This window comes from Orcinus orca, chromosome 19 (genome assembly GCF_937001465.1).
Source record: "Orcinus orca chromosome 19, mOrcOrc1.1, whole genome shotgun sequence".
NCBI lineage: Eukaryota > Metazoa > Chordata > Mammalia > Artiodactyla > Delphinidae > Orcinus > Orcinus orca.
Window position 1 is genome coordinate 39,121,428 of NC_064577.1, and position 11,675 is coordinate 39,133,102.

An 11,675-nucleotide genomic window follows, 5' to 3' on the forward strand; every position below is an offset into this window, starting at 1 on the left:
CAAAGAATGTCCATGAGGGGTAAGAATGATAGGAAAGTGCTAATGCTTTAAGGTTATGGGCAAAAAGTTGGTGATCAAAAATGTATTCATGATCATAGCTACACAGAAAATAAGCATTAAATAAAATAAAGTAGATGAGTGGTTATACAGGGTTGGGAGTGCTGAGGGAAATGGGGAGTGACTGATGATAGGTATGGGTCTTTTTTTGGGGGGGGAGCTGATGAAAATGTTCTAGAATTGACTGTGTAATCACACAATTTGCACATCTCTGTGAATATACTAAGAACCATTGAACTGTATATTTTAAATGGGTGAATTGTATGGTATGTGAATTATATCTCAATAAAGCCACGAGAGACAGAGAGAGAGAGAGAGAGAGAGAGAGAAAGAGAGAGGAAGGGGAGGGGAGGGGAGGGGAGGGAAAGAAGAAAAGAATCCACAAGAAAATAAATGTATCACAATGATGGTTGTTACTTGAACAGTTCCATGTTCTCCAAAGTCTCTAGAATGAACAGATATTACTTTTCCAATTAGGGAACAAATTTAACTTTATTTTTAAAAAATGGTTTATACTTAAATTGCTTTGGAAAATGTAGTGATAGCCCTGAAAATACCTGGAGGTCACAGATATAATCCCTCTCCAGCTCCTGCCCTACAACGCGCAAAGGTACACGGTACCACAGGAGAGAAGCAGGTTACATACCCCGCCCAGCCGCTGGATGGCCCCCGTCAAAAACTGTAGGTTCTTGCCAGCGGGCAGATCCAAGTAAAAGGACTTTCCAGAAAAGGGCTGCCTCCCAGCATCCGGTGAGCTCTTCTGGCATTTTCCCAGACAACTGGAAACTCCTAGCTGAGCCCCTAGAAAACAACAACAAAGGGGAGCAAAGTGAGAAGCCTGAGGTAAGAGAGAGTCCTGCAGGTCAATCAGCCCTCGCAAACAGCCCCTGCATGGCACCTGGCCAGGCCTCGGGCGCCCGTCCACCAAGGTGGACGTGAGACTTGTGTTCCTGTCCTCGGGAAGCCCAGATGCGGAGAAACCCAACCCTCATACATGGATGGTGGGAATGTAAAATGGTGCAGCCACTTTAGAAAACAGTGTGGCAGTTTCTCAAAAGGTTAAGTATAGAGTTAACATGAAATCCAGCAATTCCACTCCTAGGCATACCCCCAGGAGAAATGAAAACAAACTTCCAAATAAAACTTGTGCAAGAATGTTCACAGCAGCATTATTCATTTTGGCCCCAAAGTGGAAACAATTCAAATGTAAATAAAATGGTAAGCAAAATGTGGTCTATCCATATGATGGAATATTATTTGGCAATAAAAACAAATGAACTGTGGACACAGGCTACAGCAACAGGCTACAGTTCTGAACCTCAGAAATATGCTGAGCGAGAAAAGCCTGACACAAAAGACCACATACTGTAAATTACATTTTTATGAAATGTTCAGAAAAGGAAAATATAGAGAGACAGAAATTAGACTAGTGGCTGCTTAGGGCTGGGGGTGGGGATGAGGAGTGTTTGCAAACTGGCATGAGGTTCTTTCTGGGGTGATGGAAATATTCTGCAATTAGATTGTTGTGTTAATTGCACAACTCTGTAAATTACTTAAAAAGCATTGCAAGTGTACATTTGCAACAAATGACTTTTACAGTATGTAAATTATAACGCAATAAAGCTAAAAAAACCCCACCTCAATGAACATACCTTTGAGAATTGTGCATTTCATTGTATACACATTTTACATTAAAAGGAAAAAAACTACAAACAAATATGGAATTCTGGTCAATGAAATGCATGCTGAATTATTATAATGTCTACAAATTACTTGAAGTGTATCAAAATAAGATGGATAGATATGTGATAAAACAAATGTATTAAACTGTCAGTCATAGGGAATTCCCAGTGGTTAGGACTTGGTGCTTTCACTGCCAGGGCCCAGGTTCATTCCCTGGTCAGGGAACTAAGATCCCAAAACCCACGTGGTGCGGCCAAAAAAACAACAAAACAAAACAAACAAAAACCCAAAACACATACACACACACACACACACACACACACACACAAAACAAATAAAATGTCAATGGTAAAATCTAAGTGGTGTGTCTGTGCTCACTGTTACTTTTGACTTTGTTGCAGGTTTGAAAACTTTCACAACAAAATGTTAACATTTGAAGAGATAAAAAGGATTCAAGAGAAAGTGGCAAATACTGAAGATAAGCACAGAAGTTCTAATATACAGATAATCAGAGTCTCTGAAGACAAAAACTAAAACAAACAAACAAAAACACCCAGAATACTAAAAACTCTAAAAACTTTCCTGAAATAAAAATGCATATTTGAAACTAACATATTGAAAGAGCATGACACATACTTCAAAAAATTGACCCAGAATAGCTGATACCAAGATATAGTTAGTAAGACTGCTGGACTTTAAATGAGGGGTTTGGACCTGATTTCATTGTTTAAAAATATTTATTTATTTATTTGGCTGCGCTGGGTCTTAGTTGCGGCATGCGGGATCTTCATTGCCGTGTGCGGGATCTTTTAGTCGAGGCATGCGGGATCTAGTTCCCTGGCCAGGGATCGAACCCGAGCGCCCTGCATTGGGAGCGCAGAGTCTTAGCCACTGGACCACCAGGGAATTCCCATGGACCTGGTATTTTTTAAAATCTTCTAAAACTCTTTGACTCCATGAATTCCTGAATTTTTCCTATCTACCAGCCAGACAGACTTTTGATTGGACCCCCTCAGTTAAACCCTGCTTGCCCTGATGAGATACTGTTTTTCTTTCTCTGAGTTCCACATTACTGATTGTCTGTCCTCTTAGTATTTTCAGCTTCATATTCTTGTTTACTCACTCCTTCAGGTCCACCTCTGATCTCCCCAGTAGACTGGGAACTATTTTGGGAAGAGTCCTCTGACTTACACATCATTATCATTCCCATAATGCTTAAACCAGATCCTGCTCTCCCATCCTCAGCTGGCACCTGACCCTCAAGCACTTACCTTCTGGTCCCATAAACCACCCTTTTCCTGAAAGTCCTAGGTATATAGAGACAGGAAATACTGGAAAGTCAGCTTGGCATTTTACAGAAAAGGCCTTTGTTCTGAGTCCTGCCTCACCCTCTTACTAGCTGTGTAACCCTGGGTAAGTCACAATAATCTCACTTAGTGTATGAAACCCTATTTCCTCACTTCTGAAATCGTGATAATGATAAACACCCACCCTCACTGAGGAGCTATTCAAAACAGGCACCAACCATTCAGAACGGAGACTGGCCAGAAACATCTGATACAGCCACACCAGGAGTATGCGCTGAATGTCAGCCAGGGGAATTATTATAACTGTAGCCATTTTGGTTCCCTCCCCAAGGCCACCTTCTCCAGAAGGCTTTCTTTTCCTTTCCTTTTTAAAAAATTAATTAATTAATTTATTTATTTATGGCTGCATTGGGTCTTTGTTGCTGCGCGGGGGCTTTCTCTAGCTGTGGCGAGCGGGGCTACTCTTCACTGCAGTGGCCTCTCTTTTTGCGAAGCACGGGCTCTAGGCACGTGGGCTTCAGTAGTTGTGGTTCGCGGGCTCTAGAGCACAGGCTCTGTAGTTGTGGCGCACGGGCTTAGTTGCTCCACGGCATGTGGGATCTTCCCAGACCAGGGCTCGAACCCGTGTCCCCTGCACTGGCAGGCAGGTTCTTAACCACTGTGCCATCAGGGAAGTCCCTCTTTTTCTTTTTATTGAGGTATAACTGACATACAACATTATATTAGTTCCAGGTGATACAACATAAGGATTCAATATATGTATAGAAGGCTTTCTCAGAATAAGCCCTTTTGACTTTCACACAAGGCCTGTGACTTTCTCCACAGGACCTAATCCTAGGGAAGTCACTGAAAAGGGAATTAGATGGATGCCAGAGTCAGAAACGGGGGGCTGGGTGAACAGCAAGCCTAGAGCGGAATGCCAGGACTCGCAGGAGGGTGAGACTGGAGAATACCTTCTAGTTGTGCTCAGTGGGTCACTGCCAGTGCCAGATAAGCAGCCCAGCACCAACCAGACACAGTAGGGTAACATCAGGGCAGTGGTGGAGCCTACCTTGGGGTGAATATGCTTGTGTGTGTGTGTGTGTGTGTGTGTGTGTGTGTGCGCGTGTGTGTGTGAAAGAGAAACAGTTAACAAGAGGTCAAGATGGCACGAATGAGCCTCCCTCCCTTGCCCCATCCATTTGGTTAGTTTGGTAATTACAACTCAAGGGAACAGTTCTTACAAATGAGTAACAAAGCAACGTGTGTGTACTGGGGGGCTCAGAATGCTGCTGCAAAGGCGGGGAGTGACTAAGCCCACACTGGAACCAGGGACTCCCCACCTTGGGGTGGTTTTCCTCTTCTATCCAACTCCCAAGCCCTAAACTCAAAGGAGGGGCATAACATGAGAACCTAAGCTTTTGCATCTTCTTCCAGGAGCACATTACCAATCAGAGTGGCTAACAGTCTCAAGAGAACATTAGCTTCTAAGAAAATATGAGGCAACTGAAGAAAGCAAGTACTATAAAAGATGCTTTCTCTGGTATAGGCTGTCTTTCTCTCATAAGTAATGGACCAGACAGGAAAAAGAATTTTAAAGCATAATAAATATCCTCAAGACGGCAAGGAGCATACTAGAAACATAAAATAGGAACAGCAGGTAAAGAAAAGAAGTAAGTGGAGACAATGGACGTAAAAAATATAATAGTTAAAAAAACCCTCAAATATTAAAAAAAAAATCCAATTTAAAAATGGGCAATGAACAGACATTTCTCCAAAGATATACAAATGGCCAATAAGCACATGAGAAGATGCACAAAGTCATTAGCCATTAGGAAAATGCAAATTGAAACCACAAAGAGATACCACTTTATACCCACTAGGATGGCTTTAACAAAAAAAGACAGATAATAACAAGTGTTGGTGAGAACATAGAGAAACTGGAACCCTCATTCTTTGCTGGTGGGAATGTAAAATGGTGCAGCCAATTGGAAAAGTCTGTCAGTTCCTCAAAAGGTTACACAGAGAGTTACCATATGACCGAGCAATATGACTCTTAGGTGTACACTCATGGAAAAAAATATATGTCCACATGATAACCTGGAAACAAATGTCTACAGCAGTATTATTCATAACAGCCAGAAAGTGGAAACTCATGTCCATCAACTGTTGAATGGATAAAATGTGGTAATCCACACAACAGAATAATATTCAACAATAAAAAGGAATGTTGTATGTCAATCGTACCTCAATAAAAAAGTTTTTTAATTAAAAAAAAGGGAATGGGGCTTCCCTGGTGGCACAGTGGTTGAGAGTCCGCCTGCCGATGCAGAGGACACGGGTTCGTGCCCCGGTCCAGGAAGATCCCACATGCCGCGGAGCGGCTGGGCCCGTGAGCCATGGCCGCTGAGCCTGCGCATCCGGAGCCTGTGCTCCGCAACGGGAGAGACCACAACAGTGAGAGGTCCACGTACCGCAAAAAAAAAACCACAAAAAAACCATCATCAAACATTAGCGCACACTCCAACATTAAAAAACACACAAAGAAAACAAACCATCATGGATAAGAATCAGCAGAAATTAAAGACAGCAAGATTGGATCCCCAAGAGCTTCAAACAGAATGATCAGACATAGACTATAAAAGAAGTATTTAAATTATTAAATACTTTAATTTTATTAAAATAAGTATTTACAATGCTGGGGGGAAATAAATGTCAACTTTGAATTTTACATCTGATTAAATAAAGAATGAGGGTAAACTAAACACATTTTAAACAAAAGCCCAAACAGTTTATCATCAACCAATTATTACTAAAGGACTTCTAAAAGGTATACTTTGGAAAGAGGGAAACTGAACCCAGAAGGAAGGACTGAAATGTCCCCAAACTGGTAAAAATATGTATAAATCTAAACAGTCACTGACTGTGTAAAACAACCATAATGACGACTAATTCGGAAGTAAAAAGGAGAGACAATAATAACAACAGTATTGTTGCTAGACAGCAATCATGCTAGATGGGGTAGGGGTGGTTCAGAGCACATGGGGTCTAGGCCCTTGCAGTCAGTGTTCAGGGGGAGGGTGGAAATACTGGTAACGTCAGACTTGGCCACAGCACAGTGGAAGCTAAAAGATGAAATGTGTCTTCAAAACTCAGAGAAAACTTATTTCCAACCTAGAACTCTTTATGTGGCATAAAGAATTGTCATACCTACAAGGTCTCAAAAAATTTACTTGTCACATACCCTTTCTCAGGAAGCTATACTATAAGATGTACTTGCCCAAAATGAGGATGTAAACAAAGAGAGGAAAATATGGAATTTAGAACACAGGGAACCCTACAGAGGAAAGTGGCAAAGGGAATTCCACAGAATGATGAAGGGAGATCCTAGGATGGAATCAGTGCAACAGGCCTAGTGCACAGCTGGACCAGACTGTAGTACTAAGACAAATGGTCTCAGGAGGTATGTCCCCCACAAAGAAGAAACTGATTCTCCGATGAGCTTGAAAGTATTGAGAGAAGGTTTATATTTTTGGTTTATATTTGGTTTATATTTAGACATGAATTCGTGATCCACACACAGAAAACAAAGCTTACTTCGGTTTGCTATATGGCTCAGCTAATATCATCATCATGTAAATACAAAAATGACAACAAAAATTACTACATATATATTGGGGGAATGGGAGGAGAGGAGGGAAATGTGTATGTGTTTATGTGTGATGTAGAGGAGAGGGGGCCAGAAACATCTCTTTATCCTCTATATCAGAAAGTCAATAGATATAATTTAAAATTGAAAACAACAAAAGCAGTATGAGCACGCTATTTAGAAATAAGAAGGTAAATACTAGAAGAAATAGCTAAAAGAGCATAAATGGTTGTACCCTAGGGAGTGGGAATCAGGAGTTACGAAAGGAGGAGCAACTCCCACTCTTGTGTGTGTGTGTGTGTGTGTGTGTGTGTGTGTGTGTGTGTGTGACATACCTTGGCCTTTTAAACTGTGCAAGCATAGGGACTTCCCTGGTGGTGCAGTGCTTAAGAATCTGCCTGCCAATGCAGGGGACATGGGTTCAAGCCCTGGTCCGGGAAGATCCCACATGCTGTGGAGCAACTAAGCCCGTGTGCCACAACTATTGAGCCTGCACTCCAGAGCCCGCGAGTCACAACTACTGACCCTGTGAGCCTGTGCACCTAGTGCCTGTGCTCCGCAACAAGAGAAGCCACTGCAATGAGAAGCCCTCGCACCGCAATGAAGGGTAGCCCCCGCTCGCCCCAACTAGAGAAAGCCTGCGCGCAGCAACAAAGACCCAACGCAGCCAAAAATAAATAATAAATAAATTAAAAAAAATAAACTGTGTAAGCATAAAACTGTAATTTTTGTTTTCATTTCTTATAATTTTATTTTTATGAAAACTAAAACCCTCCAAAAGCCACACATGGTTATGGTATAGTGAATTTTAAGAACAAATATAAAGAGGATAATCTAAAATCTTCTACAGAGAAAAGCAGGTCACAAACTAAGTAACAAGAATCAGGTTGACATCAATTTTCAACAGCACCTGCTTTTTGCAAGAAGAAACCACCGTCATTTTTCAATGTGTTGAAGGAAAAAAAAACTTTGACTCAAGAATTTTAACACAAGGGTGAAATAAACATGTTCTCAGGCATACAAGCCTCAGAAAGTTTATCACATAAAGCCCCCTTTTGAAAACACTCTTGGAGAAAGTTCATCAGCAAAAAGAGAAATAGATCCAGAAGAAAGCAACAGACATGGGAAGGGAGAGTAAATAATTTAGTGAGGTGTATCACTGTTTGAAAGGCAACAAACAAATGGCATATCTGTAACAATCCAGGACTCAAACTAGATGATGCTAAGAGGGGAGAAGGCAGTACCTAGGGAAGTGACTACATGCTAGAATACTTATCTAATTGGGTGGGGCCGTTTATCGATAACTTTAAGAATTTTATGGTCAAAATAACCATGGATACGGGTTTTATAAGTTAATAATTAGCAAGTCTTCTAATCTTATTCATAATATCTGACTGAAAGCTCTGGTTTGACCTTTATCATGAATTCCTAAGTGATCCATGACATCCCTCAACACATACTCCACTCCCCCACTCCCCCTCCGCCACACAAAGTAATTAGAAAACCTTAAGAGAACTAACATTTCTCGGCCTTTTCTTCCCAAGAGACTCTGGGGCGGGAGTTGCAACTGTGACCTCGCATCCCTAGGTTTGACCTGTTACCCACCTAGGTCCGGAGCCCGGAGCCTACTCTCAGCCATTGAACTCTCCAGTTCAAGGCAATCGTCGCCTGAAAAAGAAGGACAAAACAGCAGCTGAACCACCTTCACCAGCCTTCGACCTTCCATCATCCCCTCCTCCCGCCTCCCAAACCCCGCACAATTCCCATCGAGGGTCCCAGGAACCCCAAGACTCAACTCCATCCCAACCCATGTCCCCTCTCCACTCCCGCGCCTCCTTCTAGGTTCTTATCCCTCAGCCCCCTTTCACACTCTGCTCCCTCAACTCCCGTGGCCTCTTCGCCACCCCTTGCCTTACATTTCAATTCCCGTGCCTCTCTCCAGGCTCTTGTCCCCCCAGTCCCTCTGCCCCCTTTAGACCTCTATCCCTTCTATTCCTGTGACCCCTTCCCGGTCCCTCTACTCTCCCCAGCTCCCGGACCTATCTGCTCCCCAATTCCTGTGCCCACTTCCCAACCCCGCACCCTTCTTTAACTCTTAGGACCCCTTTCCGCCTTGCTTCTCACCCCTGCTTCCCCTTCCTGGCATCCGTACCCTTTCCCGGCTCCCTCCTCAAATTCTCGGCTCTTTCTCGGCCTCCGTACTCCTTTAAGGCCGCCGTATCACATTCGCGGGTTCCATGAGCTTTCAGCCTCCCGTGCACCGGCTGTTCCTCTGCAACTATAACATCATTCTCTAGGTGCCCTGGGCCGCGGCTTCGGTTTAAATTTCCTGTCGTCTCCGCCTCTAAAACTACGTAAGAGCTGCGAGACTGCCCTACGGGGGCCCTGGGAGGACAATATTAACTCAGCAAACCTTTTTCCCCCCCTTCCCCTTCGTTTTCCGCTCTGTTCTCTATTTCTGTCTCTTCATGTCTCGGCTTTTCATAGGCTGGAGATATTTTGAGTCTTAATAGCCAGCAAGCTGGAGACTAGCAGTAGCATCTTAGTGATTCTTCACACTAAGCTAGTTTGAAATTCCTAGGAGTTCAATAATAACTAACAAAATAAGCCTAAAGCTTATAGTTTACATAAAGATTTCACGTACACACAATTTCATCTTCACATCTTTTGTCTCCCTTTTTCCACTTATCCAACCCCCCCCCAAAAAAATTCTCAAAAGTGGTGTCTCCATTCCTCACTTCCCTTCTTTTCTTCAACTCACCCAATTAGAGTTTGATCCTCACCCCTCCACTTATCAACTGTGACTTGCATTTTCCCCAATCCTGACTTACAGAACATTGAAACAGCCTACTCCCTCCTTCTTGAAACACTTTCTTCTTTTTGCTTCCATTTCTACCCATTTTCATCTTACCTCAATGGCTCCTCCTCAACCTCCTTTGCTGGATCCAAAGCCACTTCCATTTAAAAATGTTGGCGTAGGCCAAGGCTTTAGCCCTTAACCCTCAGCCCTCTTCTCTTCCCTATTAACACTTTCTCCCAAGGAGATCTCTTCCAACTCCATGGCCTTACAATTCAGCTCTATGCTAACGCCCAAGTTCTGACATCTCCCCAGATCTCCAGACATATATTCAAGTACCTACTAGACATTTCCATTTAGGTGTAAAATAGGCATCTCAGGCTTAAGATGTTTAACATTTGTTCCACCCCCAAAAAACTCACCTATCCTTTTCTCAGCCTATCCCATCTCCGTAAATGTCACATCATCCACTCAGTTGTTCAAACCTATAAGTTATCTTTCAGTACTTTCCCTTATCCCCACCCCACTCCCAGAACGAATTCTACCAACTCCAAAGTACATCTTGAATCAGACCACTGCCACCACTGTAGTCCAACCCACTGTTATTTCTTGCCTAAAGTACTGCAGTCAATTCCTAACATACTTCTACTCTTGAATAGCTTCCTACCTCTTCCCAGTATAATCCATTCTCCATGAGCAACCAGTGATATTCTTTAAGCACCATGGTAGAAGTTTATATACCACATATACTTGGTATCCCTTCCCATGGGGCCTCTCCCTGCAGAAGAGTATACATCTCAGCTCTGAAGAATCCAGCTTGGCCATGTGACTTGCTTTGGCTATGAAACAAGGAAAAAAGTGACACATCATTTCCAAGAATACGTTTTAAAAGGCAGGCTGGTTTACCAAGTTCTCTCTTCCCCTATCTAGTGATGTCCAGCCAAAGGGTGCCCTGTCAACATGGGTTCTTTGGTGAAGAGTACCTGGAACAGAACCATGGGCAAGCCATAATGGATGTGTAGCATGATTAAGAAATAGGGCTTCCCTGGTGGCGCAGTGGTTAAGAATCCACCTGCCAACGCAGGGGACATGGGTTCCAGCCCTAGTCCGGGAAGATCCCACATGCCACGGAGCAATTAAGCCCGTGAACCACAACTACTGAGCCTGTGCTCTAGAGCCGCAAGCCACAGCTACTGAGCCCATGAGCCAAAACTACTGAAGTCCGCGCTCCTAGAGCCTGTGCTCCACAACAAAAGAAGCCACTGCAATGAGAAGCCCGCGCACCACAACTAAGAGTAGCCCCCCGCTCGCCACAACTAAGAGTAGTCCCCGCTCGCCGCAACTAGAGAAAAGCCTGCACGCAGCAACAAAGACTCAATGCAGCCAGAAATAAAATAAATTAATTTAAAAAAAAAGCCATTCACCTTAAAGAAAAATAAACCTTTGTTGTTGTAACCTACTGAGATTTCGGCATCATTTGTTACCATATCAGAATCTAGCTCAAGATTGTCAAAGTGTGGTTCAGCCCTTTCAGAAGGTTCCATGAGGTTGAAACTTTTTACAGTGATATTAACATCATTACCCATTTTTTTTTCAATGACGATAAATGCATTTCATCATTTATTTAAGGTTTAAGCCCTCACACTAGATTTTTACAAGCTGGTGAACACTGACGAATTATTTCTCCCACAGAACTATAACCACATGTTCCCGGGCAGTATAAATATATGGTTGAGCTAACGTTAACACACATCACCATATTATCAATTACATAATAAAACGAATTGTCAAGTATCCAAATATTAAGTTACACAGCTCAAAAGGCATATAAAGTATTAAATGTAAACCCACTTGTTTTTTTTTTTTTTGCAAGAGAGGTTGGGAATCACACTTCAAACAAAATTAAGTTGGTAAACAGCTTCAGATAAGTTTGAAAAATAATTACAAGAATTTCAGAAATTTTATGATTAAGAATTGTTTTAGCTACAATAACAAAGTATTTCTACCTTTTAAAAAATATTTACTAAGTTAAAGGGCATGTTCTATATGTCCTGCACAAGACAAAGGCAACATTTTACTAAAAGTACTTAATAGCCTCCTCCCATTCTTTCATCATGTAAGTTGCACCCCAAAGCGCAAACATTAAAATTAAGGCTTTTTTGTCTGGAGACATTAAAAACATGTGCTTCTGTACAATGTAGAT

At 42.4% G+C, this 11,675-nt stretch overlaps 1 protein-coding gene across 5 annotated transcripts in view; it reads right to left on the bottom strand.

Annotated features, from left to right (window-relative positions):
- The window catches only part of DBF4B (DBF4 zinc finger B), a 42,174-nt gene that overhangs the window by 18,025 nt on the left and 12,474 nt on the right, over window positions 1–11,675 (bottom strand). Inside the window, exons 2-5 of one of the 5 annotated variants that reach the window (XM_033417017.2) lie at window positions 10,214–10,311; window positions 8,828–9,060; window positions 8,281–8,343; window positions 704–858 (exon numbers count right to left, since the gene is read on the bottom strand). In XM_033417017.2, the coding sequence (XP_033272908.2) occupies window positions 704–858; window positions 8,281–8,343; window positions 8,828–9,060; window positions 10,214–10,239 (477 nt within the window). In that variant the 5' untranslated portion in view covers window positions 10,240–10,311. Of the gene's footprint in view, window positions 1–703; window positions 859–8,195; window positions 8,344–8,827; window positions 9,061–10,139; window positions 11,463–11,675 lie in introns of those variants that run through there. The other 4 variants (XM_049702368.1, XM_033417015.2, XM_033417020.2 and 1 more) reach the window with 4 other exon arrangements.